The following is a 19,054-nucleotide window of genomic DNA, read 5'->3' as shown; positions in this document are numbered from 1 at the left end:
GTCACTGCAGAGCCAGGCTGGAGGGGACAAAGTCACTGCAGAGTCAGCTCGGAGGGGACAAAGTCACTGCAGAGCCAGGCTGGAGGGGACAAAGTGACAAAGTCACTGCAGAGCCAGCTCGAAGGGGACAAAGCCACTGCAGAGCCAGGCTGGAGGGGTCAAGGTCACTGCAGAGCCAGCTCGGAGGGGACAATCGGAGTGGTCAGGGTGAACGTGGGTTCTTTGGTGTGTGGAAGCTGGGCACCCTGAAGAGTCCCGTGGCTACCCTCCAGGTATTTTTAGTGCAGTTTGAAATAGTAACCGTTCCTTTGTTAGCCATAACTTACAAACTGAAAACACCTCACATAAAAATTCCCAAAACTGTGAAGTTAAACAAAGTCACTTCTTTAAATCCACATTCTCTTTTTAGCTTCCAGACCTGCACAGCCACAAAAATAATTTCCATGCTACATGGAACTGAGGGAAGCTGAACCTACTACATGTGGTAAGGGCTGCTCCTAAGGACCAGCAAAAGGGCTCACTGGCCACCAGGTCTGATGACATGAGTTTGGTACCCAGCACCCGCCCTGTGGAAGGAGAGAACTGATTCTCACAGGTTGACCTCTGACCTCCACATGTGCACTGTAGCTGCCCCCTCCCACAAACAAACAAGTAAAAATTTAAACAAACAAATAAGTTCTGTAGTCCAGGCTGGCCTTGAATTTGTGATGATTCTCCTGTCTCAGGCTCCTGAGTACTGGGATGACAGCCCGGGCCATCAAGCCCACTAAAAAGGGTACTCTTTTTCCCCAGGATTCAATACATAGCCAGGAGGGCCTCAGACTCACAGATTTGCCTGCTTCTGCCTCCAGATTGCTAGAACTAAGAATGTGTGCCATCATGTGCACCCACAGGTGTGAGATTCCCCGTTTACCATCAGTTCCTAAGTAAGGAGAAAGATCTGTTATGAGTGATATTCTGTTGAGACCCTATGTAGCCCTGCTGTTCTGGAACACTTTATGCAGACCAAGCTGGCCTCGAACTCACAGAGATCCACCTGCCTTTGCTTTCTGCGTGCTGGGATTAAAAGCATGTGCCACCATGCCCGCCCCCAACTTTTTTGCAAAAGTCTGAGCGTGTGTGATGTGTGGTATATTCGCATCCAAGCATCCACACACACACAGCAGCCAGGGTCCTGAGCTCCCCCTCTCTCTGCCTTGTTTCCCTGAGACAGAAGCTGGAACCAAGCTGGCAGTCAGCAAGTCTCAGTGACCGTAAAGTCTCCACGCCTTGCAGCTCTGAAACTATAGGCATATAAGGCCATGCCCAGCTATTTTTGTGGGTTCTGGGGATTTGAACTCACAACCTCATGCTTGACTAATATGCATTCTTACCCACTGAGGCAGCTCCAAAGCTCCAAGTCCAGGTTCTTTTCACTATAAACCCTTCCCAACCCCTTGTCTAGGGACAGGCTTCCTGGCCTTGTATTAAGCTTTTTTTGTTTTGTTTTTTAAACAAAAACAAGCAAGCAGGGAAGCCCTTAAAACATCACTTTCACATTGGTGGGATCCGCTGAGGAACGGAGTGTGCATCCTGTATGAAACCAGCTTTTTGGGTAGACTAACGAGAAGGGAAGAGGAGACGAGGAGTTCATGAGGCTGCTGGCTGAGGCCAGCCAATGCTAGGAACCACGGGAGGCTTTCAAAGCGGATCTTTGGGCCCCTTTCCAGGTGCTCTGAACCAGGACTGCCAGGGTGGAGCCCAGGAATGTTTGGGGCTGTTCTTCCTTTTATTTCTCTGAACCACAAGATATCTGGATGACGGGAAAGCAAAGGAAAAGGACTGCATAGAAGGTGACCAGGACCCTGGCTGGAGGCACTGACCTGAGCTGCTCAGGAAGTCTAGGCAAGTGGATCCTAAATTCAAGGCCTGACTGGACTGTGGAGTCAGTTCAAAGTTAACCAGGGCTTTTATGTCTCAAATATAAAATATAAAATGGCCAAGTGGTGGATACCTATAATCTCAGTACTCAGGAGGCAGAGACAGACAAATCTCTGTGAGTTCGAGGCCAGCTTGGTCTAAAGAGTTTCAGGACAGGCTCCAAAGCTACACAGAGAAATCCTGTCTTGAAACACACACACACACACACACACACACACACACACACACACACACACACACACACAACCAGGATGTAGCTCAGTGGTACAGAGATTGCAGAGAGACAGACAGACAGACAGACAGGGGGAGAGGGGGAGGTTTGCATTATTAGACAATGATCAGCTGCAGCAAGACACCTACCCTCAGTCCACACACTTTGGAAAGCGGCACCTGAGAACAGAGATGCTGATGCCACCCACCTGACCACAAGAAGGGAAGTAAGGCCACAGCTCTGAGTCAGTTCAAACAGGGAGGACACACTTAGGGACAGGGGAGCTGCCCTGACAATGCCCATGCTGCCGCTTCCCATCGGTGGGCTCACCTCTGGTCTCCACTCCTCAGGCCTCAAGCTGCAGGCATGCAGAAGCCTCATAAACCTAGGGATTCCACAGGAGCAAGGCCACTTCTCCTGAACGATTCAGTCCACAGCCAAGGAGTTTCAGGACAGACAATAACTCAGAATCCCTAGGTCGGACCCCTTCCCCAGCCATCTCTCCCAGCCTCCAGGCACAGCAAACCCTTCAGCTTCAGCGTCTGAATAAAAACACCCAAGGGGCAGTCATTTCCAGAGCCATCAGCATAAGATGGGTGTGCCGGGAGTCAGTTGAAAGACGCTCAACCTCATCTCCTTCAGTCCTTGTGACAGGTAATCCTCATGGTCAGCACGACCTGAGGTAGAGTCCCCATGGAGTAAGTACACCCCTGAGTGCGTCTGGGAGGGCACTTCCAGGGGGGTTTAACGGAGGAGGGAAGAGGCACTCTGCATATGGGCAGCACCATGCCATGGGCTGGGGGCCCGGACTGAAGGAAAAGGGACTCTGGCACCAGCATTCACCTCTTTGCTTCCTGACTGCAGCCACACCATAACCAGCTGCCTCAAGCTCCATCACCATGAGGGACTGTGTCCCCCTAAACTGTGAGCACAAACAAACCCTTCCTTTCTATTGGTCACAGTGACGAGAAAAGTCACTCAACCCCTTCAGAAGGCGGAACTTCTCACTATTCAGGTTTTACAGTTGAAGAAGACGAATCCCAGAGAATGATGTGCCCCAAATCAAATTCTGTGAAGCAAACACAGGACTGCCTCCCCAGCACTAGGGCCTAGAAGATGAGCTCGGCCACTTGGCCAAACTCTCTAGGTCAAGCAGACCCACCGGGAAAAGATTGGTCAGGCACTGAAGGAAGGAGAAGGGAAGGAGGAAAGAGGAGAAAACCCAACCTGGAGGAAAACGAAAAGCACACCAGAAAAGTAAGCAACTCGCCCCCTCCCTGGAGTATTTCACACCAATGACAAACCTGAAGCACAAACCTGCACAGCAATAGAGGGGATGGAGCCAGCAGAGCCGAGCGAAACGGGAAGAGCAATGCCGGACTCAGGAAAGGAACTTTGGGCGAAAACACACCAGTGGTGAATGAATAAACACACCAGGCTTTATCAAATTCCACAAGTAAGGAGCCAGGTAACCACAGCGCCCAAACAGGAACATAACTGGAGAGCATGCCCAGCATCCAGGCAGAGCTTGGACGCATGGTCACACTGCACGGACTGACTCAGAAAAGGTCAAGTTTTCCACAAGGAAGGTGCTCTGACTGGCCCCAGCCTTTCCCACCAAGGCCATGCAGGCACTGAGCATGTTTAAAAAGGAAAACAGCATGGCCAGAGGAGAGCCCAGGCATGCAAGGCTTTTTAGGCATTTGTCGGAAGAACTTTGGAGACTTAGAAAGAAATGGGGAATTGCTGAGGAACTAATGTGACTGCTTCGTAGAAAGCCAGCAGACAGGGAACAGCAAGGCGACTCAATGGGTAATGATTCAGGCAAGAGACAATGGTGACCCAAGGGTAGCATGGTGCCAACAAGCAGGGTCCAGATCCTGGGTCAGAATGAGGAGTAGAGTAGATGGTCGGTCTGTCCTGATGGCTTGGGGAGGGAGGTGAGAAGACACTAATAGGACTCTGGAACATCTGCCCGAAGCCGGGGCGGGGGTTGGGGGGAGGCACACAGTCACAGGAGAGGTGGAACCTGAGCCAGTACTTTCAGACATGTGTGGATGCAGGCATTGGTCAGAAATCCCAGGGAGCTTCCGTAAGCCACTTCCGGAGTCTGGGAGAGATGGAAACAGCTTGGAGAGACACGGTTGGGAGGGAGTGATTGCTACACCCATAGGTGCTAAAGCCTAATAGTTGGGGGTCAAGGAGAGAGCACAGACTGGAGCGAAAGAAACAGGAACTGGATGCTGCACACAGCAGCTTTAAGGGCAAGGATAAAAAGCAGTGACGTGGGAGGAACCCAAGAGACTGGCATTTGGTCTCCAGGGAAGGAAGATGCTTCCGATGCTTCCAAGGAGGACAAAAGGCCATTTCCATGTCCACGAAAGCTGCAGACAGACCTGCACAGCACATGGTGAAAAGGACTGAGGCACCAGGAAGAAACCAAAGAGAAATGAAGACATGAAACAGCAAGTCCCCGAGGGAAGACCCATGGCTAGGCTGTGGTGTACACATTCTCTCTGTCTTTTCCTCCCTCCCTCCCAGGAGACACGGAGTCAGTTATCTCCTTCCACTAGACTCGAACTCACAGAGATCCACCTGCTTCTGCCTCTCAAGTGCTCAGCCAGGCAGTGTAACCCATTTTCACACGAATGACAACCTATCAGGACTAACCAACGTAAAGCAGTCATTTGCTAGTAAGACCCAGACCTTTGTGGGGTTCTAGAAACTGACCTGGTCCAGCCAGTAGAAAACATGCTTTCTTGGTTTCTGCATTCCAGCTTCTCAGTGTAAACAGAATGTGTCGTGCCAGGAGTTTTCCACAGCCAGCACTGAGATGCTTATTTAAGCAAAAATGATAGCCTTGTGGCATCCTAGATTGGAACAGCTGAGGATGACCTTGAACTCCTGGTCTGTCGAGTGCCTGCAGCACCGAGTGCCTGCACCACCATACCCAGTTCACATCATGCTGGGGATGGAACCCAGAGCTCCGTGTGTGCTAGGCAAGCCCTGTACCAGGCACGTCCCCAGTCCTTTAGTGACAACTTGAAAATATTTTATATCCCAAACAAATTTCCCAGATAAATCGAAAGGATTAGGAAAGCTCACAGCTCCCCAGAAGGAGAGGGGATAACTTGTGCTATTATTCCTTTCTAACAGTGACCTCCAACTAAAATTTCCCAGGGAATTTCATTCTGGAGCAAGAGAAAAGCTAAAGTTGGGTTGATCCGGGTCAGCAAGATGGTTCAGTGGGTAAAGAAGTTTGCTGCATAAGCCTGGTGGCCTGAGTTTGAACCCTGGAACGTGCAAATAAGAATGGAAGGCAGAACTGGCTCCACAGAGTTGTCTCTGATCTCTCCATTTGTGTGGTGGTGTGCGTATTCCTATACACGTGTACACACACTCATGCATGCATACACACGCATGCGCACGCGCACACACACACACAGAGTCCTGCACATGTACACACAAACACACACTCCTTACACACATTCATACACCCAAACACACACTCCTGCACACACTTATTCATCCACATTCATGAATAGGTTGAAGACTGGTACTGAGATGTCACAAACTTCTGACAGTTTATCAGACCACCTCGTAGGACATACTAGAGCTAGGACGTCGACATGAATGGACCAGTCATGGGTCAGGACTGCTCACCCTGTGCACTCCTGCTTTCCATTTAAACGCTGGGCAGCCAGGACCCATAGTCGGACTTGGAGGTCACTGGACCTCTCTGCTCCTCTCCCCAGTGTGGCCACACTGAGTAAAGATCCTTTCTCTGCCTTTCAGGCCCACTCGACTCTAATGGGTGTGTTGGGACAAGCGACCGGGACTAGCTTGTGGGAGATGCCCGGGCCTAGGTTTCAACCCTAAAACCCCCATCACAGATCTTGCCAGATCTGCTCCCTGGGACCCCATACACCTGCTGGAGAGCGAAACAGTGAGAATGTCCACTAGTTCAAGTACTGCTAAAGCCAGGCAGAGGTACACGCTGTGAGCCCCAGTCCAATCCTGCACTAATGAAGAAAACAGTCCCGACATGCACCAGTGGCCTGTGAGGGCTGGGGAGGGGGCTCAGCAGGCCAAGACATTGGTGCCAAGTCTGTGGCTTGAGTTCAACCCCAGAAGCCCACGTGGTGGAGAGAACACAAAGTTGTCCTCTGACCTCACAGATGCTGGCAGTGGTATGTCCACCTTCTCCATACACACACAATAAACAAATAATGTAATTAAAATTTAATAGCAAAAAAGGAGCCCAGCATGAGCGGAAACAACCAGCTGCTGAGTGGCAAGAGAGTGGAAGCCCTCTCAGGAAAATAGGGAGCAGGGAAATACAAGCAATAACCACAGGGCAGCAAACCTCCCAGCCAGTGCGGGGCAAAAGAAGTCAGAGTTTTTGTGTTTGTTTGTTTGGGGGGCAGGGTTACTCTGTGTAGCCCTGGCTGACCTGGAACTCACTCTGTAGACCAGGCTGGCCCCGAAATCACAGAGATCCGCTTGCCTCTGCCTCGAGTGCAGGGATTAAAGGCGTGCGCCGCCACCACCTGCGAAGTCTGATTTTTCAAGGATCAGAGCCAATGGGTACATCTACAGGAAACTCAAGGCAGGTGCTACTGATCCACACCAGTGATGGCAAGTCAGGGCTAGTCGGGAGCCTTTCATGTGGGTTCCTGTGTTTCTCTGTGCACGTGTATATTCCAAAATGAAGTTTACCGATAGCCAAGCTTCTCCAAAATTCATTAAAAGAAAACAAAGACCCGGGCAGGCCTAGAGGTCAGGTGCAGAGGACAAGGTGACAGGTGAGGGATATGGTAAAAGTGGGGGTTTACCTAGAGGCCCAAGACCCCGACTTGAATGGGAAGCACTGTGAAACAAACCAGAACAACGCGGAGCAAAAGAAAACACAATGAAACAGGATTGCGGGCACACACCTGCAATCCCAGCTCTCAGGAGGTGGACGCAGGAGGAGCAGGAGCTCAGGCCAGCCTCCACTATATAGTGAACGCAAGGCTAGCCTGGGTTACAGAGACCTTGCCACAAATAGAAAAATTGAACAAACTCAAGTACAAGCTTCATTCTTTATTTTTACTATCTTATGAAAAATCAATTTCTATACTAAAAAACAATTATTTCCAGTGACACATTACTTTAGAAGAAAAGGTTACACACACACACTGTGAAATGAGAATAGAAATCAAGCTTGCATCTGGCTGGCAAGCAGCATATGTTAGGGCGGAGGGGTAAAAGGGCTTGCCACCAAGCCTGATGATCTGAGTTCAATCCCCGGGACCCACACTACAGAAGGAGAGAAAACCAACTCCTTGTGCTCTGCCTGCCACACAAGTGCTTGGCACATACATTCCCCTGCCCTACAAATAAATAAATGTAATAAAAAAAATTTAATAAAAAAGAGAAATGAGCCTTTCTTTCTCGTATTTGCAGGGCCGCAGCCGCAATCTTACCTGAGCTGCTTGGCATAGCTGAGCTCAATGTCGGTTCTCTCCTTGACAAACTTGATGTACTTTTCAAGAATGTCGATTCCCCACTGTGTATGTTTTTCTAAGTTGTCAAACTGATCCTGTTTGAAGAGAGAAAGAGAGGAGTTTATTGTCTCTTTCCAGCCACCAGCTCCAGGGAGCAACCCTCTTCATCATTCACCTATCCAGGAAAGCAGCGCGAACATTTTCCATGATGACACTGGGGGTTTTTCTGTTGAGAGCGTTGCATCAACATTACCAAATTTGGTTTAGCATGCTCCAGAGTTAGGATCTGCAACCCATTCATCCCTGCTCTCTCTCCCCTTTAGACACATAGCTTCTATATATAATTAATGCTCCATTGCAAAGGAAAATGTCTCGATGCCAAAAGCTGACAGGTAAAACACACACACACATTCACACACACAATAAATAAAAAAAATAAATTCTTATTTTTTTAAATGTACACGGGTGCTTTGCCTGTGTGTATGTAAGTGTACCATGTCCCTGAATCTGGAGTTACAGGCAGTTGTGAACTGCCATATGCGTGATGGGAATCAAAGCCTGGTCCTCTGGAAACGCAGCCAGTGCCTCTAACAGCTGAGCCGTCTCTCCAGCTTTGCCCTCTCCTTTTATGTTGGGACAGGGTCTCACTATATAACCCTAGCTGGCCTGGAACTCACAGAAATCCACCTGCCTCTGCCTCAGGAGTGCTGCAACTAAAGAAGTGTGCCACCACACCCAGCTTCTTCTTCTTTTTTTTTTTTTTTGAAAGGACAAACCAGTTGCTTAAATTTGGGGAGAGGAGGTGGTAGGGGAAGGGTTATGAAATTTGGCGTTTTTCAAATGGTTAGAACAGTTCAGTGTGGACTTTGCTACACTACGTGTCGCAAACAGTGGTTGGATCCAGGGAACCAAAACTGAGCAGGGTAAAGCGCACCTTGCAGCGCCTCGTTCACCTTGGGTGTTTCTGCTCTAAGGGAAAGGCAGGCAGGTGTGCCGGCTGCAGAGACTCTGATGGGTTTGTCCCCCTGGAGTGCAGGTGAGGATGGGAGGGCACTGGGGAATGGGCAGAGGTGTGGGGTCAGGTTATCCAAGGCCTGCAGCGCACAGTGACGGAGCTCAGACTCTAGCAGGCACAGACTGCTCTTGTAAAAGTGTGACCCCAGGTCTGCATGGAATCCTGTGAGACCAAGGCCAGGAGACTGTCCTAATGGTCTGAAAACGAGAGCAGGCGGGAGCCATTTTGGAGACACTTGGCAAATGCTATTGTAAGCGACATGTTGGCTGCAAACTCTAAACAAGGGGGAAGGGCTCCAGGGTGACCTGGGTTCGACTTCCTGAGTGCAAATGAATAGTTCTTACAGGGAGGAAGACTCTAAGCAGTTTGGCCATGCGAGCCGAGGGTTTGGTACGTACAACAGCGCCTTGAAGCGCAGATGGACTGAGCTCACAGTAGGATGCCAGGGAGTGGATGGGTCTGAAAGGACAGCCACAGATTGGAGTGCCAGAGGGTGGGCGGCACCACACAAGAGCAGCCAGGAGCACTGGCCCAGGAAGTGGAGCCAGAGAGCGTGGAACAGGGCCAGAGAATGCATTAGAGCAACCCGGATGAGTCTGGAGCTAGGTCAGATGGGAGGGCTGCTGCTGCCTCACTGGGAACCTCAGGAGGATGGAGCTCTGGTCAGCCGCAGTACTTCACCGACACAGGCCACCAACCATCTCAACAGCTCAGCTGCGCGTCCAGAGTGTGCCCAGAAGCCCTGCCTAGTTTCACCAAAACAAGCAAAGCAATACATAAACAACACATTTCAGCTGCTCTTTCTAGCCCTTTCCCTGAGATATGATTGACATTGGCACAGCACTGGGGCTATAGCTCAGCTGATGGAGTGCTGGCCTAGCACATGAAGCCCCAGGTTCCTCCTGAATCGGGTGTGAGGGCTCACACCTGTGATCTCAGCTCTCAGAAGGGGATGGCAGGAGGATGGGAAGTTTAAGGCCATCCTCAGTTACATAGCAAATTTGAACAGCTTGGTCTACATAGGACCCCATCTCAAAAAAGGGGTGCGGGTGAGCTGGAGATGGCTCAGTGCTTAAGACGACCTATTGTTCTCATAGAAGACGTGAGTTCTAGTCTCAGCATCCACTTAGCCCTGTGTCACTCCAGGGGATCTTAGGCTTCTTCTGACTTCCTCAAGCACTGTACTTACGTGCCCAAATCTACACTCATGAACACACACATACAAATAATAAAAAATAGCCAGGCCATAGTGGCGCACATCTTTAATCCCAGCACTGGGAAGGCAAACAGATCTCTGTGAGTTCAAGGCCAGCCTGGTCTACAGAGCAAGTTCCAGGACAGATTCCGAAGCTACACAAAGAAAGCCTGTCTCAAAAAAAAAAAAAAAACAAAACAAAACAAAATAAGACAACAACAAAAATATATGAATTATCTTGAATGTCACCATAGAACCTTCATCCAGCAACTGATGGAAACAGAGGTAGAGCCCCGCAGTGGAACACTGGACTGAGCTCCAGTTGAAGAGTGGGAGGAGTGAGAATATGAGCAAAGCAGTCAAGACTATGATGGGTACACCCACTGAAGCAGTTTACCTGAGGCTGTACAGTGATATAGACATTTATAATCTCAGGAAGCTGATATAGCATAATTACAGGAGCCCAGGAGTTCAAGGCCAGCCTAAGCAACACCGTGAAACTCTGTGAGCAACAATAAAAGCTATCTACACTTATATACAACCTGAAGAGTCTGAAGGAAGAGACCGACCGTCGCCACAGCCTACCCCACAAATACATAGCCACACCTTCTAAAAGCTTCCTTTTGTCTTTTGATTCCTTGTGTGTGATTCAACCTCTTCAAACACAACGTGGTATTGTTGAGTGTTGGAGCTGAGCTGTGCTTTCAGCTGCTTTAGCATCAACCTTGAGTCAGTTGTCAAGTGTCCCAGTTTCCTACCTGAGGCTGTGAAAAGACACCCTGACCAGAGGCGATGGAGAGGAGAAAGTGTAGGAGTCCACTAACACTCCAGATCACAACCCTCGTTGAAGAAAGTCAGGGCAGGAACTCAAGCAGGAATCTGAAGGAGGAACCATGGAGGAGGATGCTGGGACCAAGCCTTCAAACACGGACCCAGGACCACCAGCCTAGGGAATGGTGTTACCCACGATGGGCTGGGTCCTCCTAAATCAATTAACAGCTAAGACAAGCACCATAATCATGCCCACAAGGCAATCTGGTGTGGACATTTCCTTCCACTGAGACTTCCTTCTCAGGGGTCAAATTGACAGTGAACTGTAACAACTGTAACAACAGTCACCATATATCTAGCTTAGCTGCTTTAGTCTTGCTCCCAGCCAGCTGCACAGAACAATATCAGCTAAAGACACCGGACCTTCTGCCACCAAATGACTCTCACTAAAAATAACCCCTGGAAAACTCTTATCCTTATAACCAATCTTTTAAAATGTTGTTATTTTTAAAAGGGGGGGGGCAGGGGAGACAAAGACTTAAAATTGTATTGCTTTTTAGTTCTCAATCTATTCCACACCCCTCCCAGATTCCATTTCAAGAACCGCTGCTCAGAAGATTATTTATTTATGTTATCTCTACAGAGGAGGGTGGTTGAGCGAATGAGCAGGGTAAACAGGACGGCAGGTCTCTGTAAACAGCGGGAGAAGGCAAATACACGAAGAACTCAAGAGACGGCTATGAATGAACGGCTCTTAGCACTCAGGACTTCTCCAAAGTGCTCTGTGGTCAGTGACCCTTTCTTGATCTAGTTTCATACCAACCAGATTTGCTTAAAAATAAAAGCTGGGGCGATGGCTCTGTGGGTGACAACGTGTTTGTCTTGAGAGCATGAACACCCGAGTCCAATCCACAGCAGCCCCGTCAGTCAAAGTCCCCAGTGCTGGGTAGGTGGATGGTGATTCTGAAGATGGCACCTGACCTCTAACCTCCATAGACACAAACATACCTGCACACACAATATATTAACATTATTATTTCATCTATCTATCTATCTATCTATCTATCTATCTATCTATCTATCTATCTATCTATCTATCTAAGAGCTGAGGCTGCACCTCAGTGGTAGAGAGTGTGGTGCCCAAGGTTCTAGCCTCAGCACTGACAAAAAGAAAACTCTCCCCTTCCCTTGAGTTCTCTCTACATGGCCATCACCTCTGAAAGCTCCCAAAGGCTCCTCCTGCTCTTGGATTCCACTCTGTCCCATTGACAATCTGCCTGACACACCACCTTCAACGCTCTATAGCAAGGAGTCTCTGCAAACAAAAACAAAAAAGCCTTCCACAAGGAACTTAACCTACCTTTAACTGGCATCTAATACGTTTTCGTTAGCTTCAACTTTGAGAGGGTATGTTCTATGTAGCCCATGCTGACCTCGAACTTCCCTATGTAGCCAGGATGACCCTGAACTCTTGATCCTCAACCTCCCGTGCGCTAGAATTAGAGACACGAATCACCAAGCTGGTCTTGGCAATCAGACCCAGGACTTTGTGCATGCTAGGCAAGCTCTCTATTAGCTGAGCTACGCCATAGTCTTCAACAATGTTTAATAGTTAGCAGTTACCAAGATCATTTTGTGAACTGTACCAAAGTCCTTCCTCAAAGAACAGGATCCAGCTGGATGCGGTGGTGCAAGCCTTTGATCCCAGCACTCAGAAGCAGAGGCAGGCGGATCTCCAAGTTTGAGGCCAGCCTGGTCTATAGAGTGAGTTCCAGGACAGCTAGGGCTATACAGAGACACAGAAACATCCTGTCTCAAAACAGACAGACAAAAACAAAACAAAAAAACAACAACAATAAAAAACAAAACAGAATAAAAATCACAACCAAACAAAGAAAACAGAATCAAACAGGACAGAGGATCTTCATAATAAAGCCTTAAATAGTAACAAGAAAATGAATGCCTGCTGCCTCAGGCAGCATCCTCTGTAGGCGACTAAGGCATCCCTGAGGGAACCACACCCTGCTGCTACTATCACAGAACAAGGCAGCCAGAGGAAAATTTAAAACAGATGAAAAACTAACCGGCCCACTTACATTCTTGACTAAAATGTGGAAAATTTAATGGGAAGAAATTCCAAATCTTAAAAAAGACTCCTTTGTGAGTAAACATTGTAAATGGTCCTTGAAAAAAATATTCCAGGCTCCAGTGCGGATGGTACTGTTCTCGAGAATCTATGCTTTCTTAAGGCGGCCTGGTGGCGCAGCCTGCGAGCCAGCAGCTGGTAGGCTGAAATAGAGGATCACCGGGCATTCAAGGCCAACACAGTCTCAAAACAAAACCAAGTAAAAAAGTCAGTGGCCTGAGATGACTCAGCAGATAAAGGCTCTCACCTCCAAGCCTGAGTCCATCTCCGGACCCACATGGCGGAAGAGAACGGACTCCCACACCTTGCCCTCTGACCTCCATGTGCACACAGTGGCATATGTACAATGTAACAAACAAGCCCTTCCTTTTCCCTGGGGTCACATGGCTGTAGCCCTCCAGACCTTTTGCCCTCTTAAAATTTATTAAGGCCTCTAAGGAGTCTTTAAGAGGATTATATCTATTACTATTTCTTTTATGTGAAATAGAGATTTAAGAAAATCTATTGATTTGCGTATGTGGCAATAACAAGTGCATCACGTTTATGCAAATGACATCGCTTTTCTGCTTACAAACTGGAGTTTCCTAAACCAAGCCCAAGCCCGAGAGCAGGAAGAGCGACTCACAGAGGCCAGGCTGTTTCTGTGTTCCTTCTGCAGCCGCTGCTGACCAGGAGAGTTAGGAAGAAAGACAGCTGCACTCACTCAGGCAGGCAGGGAGAAAGCGAGGACCCAGCCTGACTGCCTTCCCCCATTTTTGTTTTTCTTTCTTTTTTTATTCATCCATCCATCCATTCATTCTAGCTAGTGTCTTTTTTTATAGCCCAGGGTAGCCTTACACTCACTATGTAGCCCAGTGATGCTGAACGCCTGAGCCCTGCATTGTACCTTTCAAGTCCTGGTATAACAGGTGTATGTACACCTGGTGGTCTTTACCTTTTGTGGGGGCCGAGTGCTGCGGGTGGACTCTGGCCCTGGTATACCAGGCATTCACTCTACGCTGGCCCACATTCCCGGCCCTAAGAAGAGTGGTTCAATGATTTTTGTGGATAACTGCATCTCTTCCTGTGTACCACACCAATAGCTTCTCAAAGACTAGAAACCATATGATATCAGCAGCCATAGCAACAAACTCTCCAGGTCAGTGACAGCGAAGCCCACCAGTCGTCCTGACATTGCGAACAGCACTTTGCCTACGCACGATTATGCTTTATCTGGTGGTGTCAGGTAGCCTCGGGAGTCAACGTGATACACCAAGCCTCAACTGAGGAATCACTTCCATCAGACTGGTCTGTGTGCATGTTTGTGGGGCTTTTTACTTGATTACTAATTGCCATAGGAGAACCTCACCCACCACGGGCAGGTTCCTGCCTCGTGATGGACAGTAACCTATAAGCAAAAGGATCCCCAGGTTGCTTTTGGTTAGTGTTTTATGACAGCAAGCACACTAGATTTTTATTTAGGAAATACTTTCCTTGGTATATGGAGATCTTCTAAGATTCACCATTACATATGTCTCATCATTTTCTGTCTCTGCTTTTTTAGGTATTTAAATATTTAGAAGCTGTCAGACTCAGAGTAAAAATACAAATTTTCTCAAATTCCAAATTTTTGTTTGTTTGTTTGTTTTTCGAGACAGCTTTAGAGCCTATCCTGGATGTAGCTCTTGTAGACTGGGCTGAGCCTCAAACTCACAGACATCCACCTGCCTCTGCCTCCTGAGTGCTGGGATTAAAGGCGTGCACCACCACCACCCGGCTCCCAAATTCTAATTTTTTACATGAAGCCAGAATGCTATAATTAGCAAAAAGTATTGCTAGCTGCTCTTCATTCGGTGCAGGAAAACGGCTGCCACATATCAAGAGCTTGCCTTTGAGGTGAAAGTGACGTCTCAAGAAAGCCAAGCCACTCATCAGCTTCTGACTCAAACATGCAAATGTTCTGCTGTACACGAATGTGCTGAAGTGTGCATTCAATCACAACACATACATGAAGGAAGGAGGCTTGACCGTGAATCTGAGCCAGGTACAGGCACATACCTAGGATCCATCCCAGCACTGGGGAAGCAGAGGTTGGCGGATTAGGAGTTCAAGGTCATTCTTGGTTACAAGGAAACTTTGAGGGTAACCTGGGGTGCAAGAGACCTTGCTTCAACATAAAACAAGCAAACAAAAAACAAAAAAAAAAAAACAAAAAAACCCACGATAGGCAGGGCCAGAGAGATGGCTCAACCATTAGGAACATTTACTGCTCTTGAAGAGGAAATACAGTTTCCAGCCTACAACTGTATTTCTGGAGATCAACACCCTCTTCTGACCTCTAAGGGCTTCTGCGCGCACATGGTGCACATAGTTACGAAAAAATAAAAGTAAGCAATGGGCTGGAGGGATGGCTCAGTGGGCAAAGTGCTTGCTGTGCAAAAATGAGGACCTGTGTTAGGATCTTCCACGGCCTGGACTCCTAACACGAGAAAGGAAGAGACTGGAGACTCTCTTGGCCAACAAGTTTTGCAAAATTAGCAAGCTCCAAGCTTGGTGATATAGCATGTTTCAAAAAATAAGATTGAGAACGACTAAAGAAGACATCTGACATCAGCCTCTGGCCTCTAAATGCAAATGCACAGATGCACGCTCCCCCCCACAAATATCGATAAACTATGTCTCAGCTGCTTACAAAATCACAAACTTCAAGGAAACTAATTGTGGGGCCATGCCAGCATGCATACACACAATACACACAATACGTGAGCTTATATTGCACAAACACATAAACAAACAGAATTCTTTAAGGTTTGTTTACTTGTCCATTTTGAGAAAAAGTCTCTCTATATAGACCAGGTTGGCATTGAACTCAGAGACTGACATGCCTCTGTTTCACAAGTGCTGGGATCATAGGCGTGTGTGTGGCACTTTGTCTGGCTTGTGAATAGTATTCCTATTATTATTGGGTTTTTTTGTTTGCTGTTTGTTTGTTTGTTTGTTTGTTTGTTTTGTCGAGACAGGGTTTCTTTGTAGCTTTGGAGCCTGTCCTGGAACTCACTTGGTAGACCAGGCTGTCCTCGAACTCACAGAGATTCATTCACCTGCCTCTGCCTCCTGATTGCTGGGATTAAAGGTGTGCGCCACCACCATCCAGCTGTGAATAGTATTCTATACAGACATGTTTTCATACATTCCTTTGCAATATGTCACAAATATTTAGTCTGTAAATATTTACTAGCGTATCTGTAATTGGGTTAATGGGAAAATCTTTGAGACAAGAGAAACCGTTAGGCCACTTGAGTCTCTGCCAACTAATGATAAAAATGAAGATAAAACATTTGGGAAAGAAACACTGACATCAATTTCAAAAGCCTGTCACAAAGTATCGAACTACGGTTCTTTCTCTGATGGATACACTTCCTACTTTGTCCCCAGGAAAAATCACTCTGAAATCATTCTTCAGAAAAAGGCTCCAAGTAATGCCCGCGTATGGATTGTTTATCAATTGCATATACAATTTCACACTTAGGAAAAGAAAAAAACAAAATGAATCCAGGGTTAGTTGGGCATATTGGATTACTATAAATTTGAATAAAGCCTGGCCTACAATGAGACCCTGTCAGGGGAAAAAGAGGACAGCTGGAGCAGGGGTGGGGGCAGGGAAGGGGACAGAGAGAAGGCTCAGTGGTTAAAAGTGTTTGCTGCGGCTCTTCCAGAGGATGTGAGTTTGATTCCCAAAACCCACATCAGACAGCTCACACCCAGCTATAACTCTAGCTCCAGGGGATCCCATGTCCTCGTTTGGTTTCTGTGGGCACCGGCACACATGTGGCAAACATTCACACACACAAATAAAAGTAAATCTTAAAAAAGAGAGGAAGAGCCGGGCAGTGGTGGCGCACACCTTTAATCCCAGCACTCGGGAGGCAGAGGCAGGCGGATCTCTGTGAGTTCAAGGCCAGCCTGGGCTGCAACAGCTAGTTCCAGGACAGGCTCCAAAGATACAGAGAAACCCTGTCTCGCAAAACCAAAAATAAAAAAATAAAGAAAGAAGGAGAAGGAGGGCTAGAAAATACAAAGTTAAATTTCGGATTAATATTGCATAAAAGCCAAGAATGTAGATAATTAAATCCCCTATCAATCAAAATATTCATGGAAATTACAAACACAATTTTTTTTTTTACAGTGAGTAACAGACTGTGTCTTAATCAGGTTTGCTATTGCTGCAATGAAACACCACAGCCAAATCAAGTTGGGGAGGAAAGGGTTTATCTGGCTTACTCTTCCATATCACTATTTATCAAAGCAAGTCAGGACAGGAACTCAAGCAGGGCTTGACAGGAGCTGATGCAGAGGCCATGAAGGGTGCTGCTTACTGGCTTGCTCCCCATGGCTTGCTCAACCTACTTTCTTAGAGAACTCAGGACTAGCCCAGGGGTGACCCCACCCTCAATGATCTGGGCCCTCCTCGATCAAGCACTAAGGGATGCTCTCCAGGCTTGCCCGCGGCCTCATCTCAGGAGGAGGCATTTTCTTAGTTGAGCTCCCTCCTCTCTGTCTCTAGCTGTGTCAAGTGACACAAAATATCCAGCAGAGACCGTGTCTCCGCTAGGCTGAGCCAGCTAGGCTGAGCCAGCCATCTCTCTAACACTCACCCCTGGAGATGCCTGTGGTCTAGGCAGAGTTTCACTCTGCACACCAGGCTGCCTCTGCCTCTGGAGTGCTGGGATTAAAAGCATGGGCCACCACATCTGACCCATCTCAGCCTCCTCGGCCTTTGGGATTTCTTCTCGGGACTGTCTTGTAGTTAATAATTATTCATTTTTCCACCAGAAACTTTGTACCTCTTGTATTGATATTGTTCTTTATATGTTAAGGTAGTTAAGGGTGCTACTTTTTGAATGAATGTTTTTTGTAAAAAGGGACTGAGAGAAGGCTCCGCAGGTAATGGCTCTGGCCACCATGGCTGCCAAGCTGAATTAGAATCCTGGCTCCACATGGTAGAAGAGAACTCACTGCAGCAAACTGGCCTCTGACCTCCACACGTGTGCAGTGATAGAAGCATGCCCACAAGCACAAAACTTTAAAAAGTTTTTTCTTAGATTGTTTGATTTGAAACTTTATAGGATTGCTATAGACTGAATACTATACATGACCCAAATTCAGGACTGAAATTCAATCCTGGCTGGGGGCGTGGCTTTGGGGGAGGGTGATGTCATGAAGGAGGGGCCTGTGTCGTAAATGGAAGCAGATTAAGCAGCAGGCCCTGACTGCTCCCTTCTAATTTCTGCTAAGAGGGGTTTCGGTGATAAGACAGTGTCTAGTGTCTGCGTGCCAGGAAGTGGTCCCTCACCAGACACCACGTCTGTGAGCCTCTGACCTTAGACCTTCCAGCCTCCAGAACTGGGAAGAATACATGGTTCTCACGAGCCACACAGCTTACGGTATTTTACAACGGCAGACCAGACAGGCTAAGACAAGCACATTTTTGACACAGAACAAATGCTTGGGTGACCTTTGGGACTGGGTCCAGGAAGGGTCTCCCACACCATTTACACTTCCGTAAGAGCCAAAGCTTCTTCAGCAAACATCTTTTCGTCGTTTCCAACTTTGTGCCGTATGGACTTGATTCATGGCTTATTATTTTAAAGGCACCTAAGGAAGTAACATAAAGCAATATCTGTTGTGAAACTACCCAGGGGCCGTGGATAAAGTCTTTGCTGTGTCCTGTGAAGACTGGTGCTTGGGTCCCCAGCACCCACAGACAAACCCAGTAGGTAACTCCAGCCTGGGGAGGTGGCTGGCCCGACTAACATACAGCAAGAGCCCCTTTGCTGTAAATCCCTCAGTAAATAAAGTAGCGCTTCAGGGAGATGCCAAGTGTCAACCCCTGGATTCCACAAGCACGCTCCCGCACACAAGCGAACACTGATACAGACAACATGCTAAAAAACACCTGCCTTCACTTTACTGTGGCCTCATTTCCTGTAACTTCTTTCAGTAATTCACGCGAAAATAGCACAGATATTACTATTTTATTTGTTTAATGTTTTTACTAAAAGGAAAAAAGTCTCTATCAACACGTCATTTAACATGGAATAGAGAGGCCAGATGTTTGCTGACTGGCGACCTCAGTTTGATCCCCAGGACCCACACGGTGTTTGGAGGCAACCGACTTCTACAAGTGGCCTCTGACCTTCACATGTGTGTTGTGGTTACACACACACACACAATTTTAAAAACAAAAACTGAAGCCGGGCGGTGGTGGCGCACGCCTTTAATCCCAGCACTCGGGAGGCAGAGGCAGGCGGATCTCTGTGAGTTCGAG

General features: G+C 47.8%; 1 protein-coding gene across 10 annotated transcripts in view; it reads right to left on the bottom strand.

The window, feature by feature from the left end:
- Fnbp1 (formin binding protein 1) overlaps positions 1–19,054 on the bottom strand; it is a 123,649-nt gene that overhangs the window by 75,922 nt on the left and 28,673 nt on the right. For all 10 annotated transcript variants that reach the window (XM_013345872.2, XM_013345870.2, XM_013345873.2 and 7 more), the window contains exon 2: positions 7,600–7,715. In XM_013345872.2, the coding sequence (XP_013201326.1) occupies positions 7,600–7,715 (116 nt within the window). The remainder of the gene's footprint in view (positions 1–7,599; positions 7,716–19,054) is intronic.

The sequence above is a fragment of the Microtus ochrogaster genome, chromosome 4, assembly GCF_000317375.1.
Source record: "Microtus ochrogaster isolate Prairie Vole_2 chromosome 4, MicOch1.0, whole genome shotgun sequence".
In the NCBI taxonomy this organism is placed as follows: Eukaryota; Metazoa; Chordata; class Mammalia; order Rodentia; family Cricetidae; genus Microtus; species Microtus ochrogaster.
Note: the sequence above shows the minus strand (reverse complement) of the source record. Positions and strands in the feature narration are given on the sequence as shown.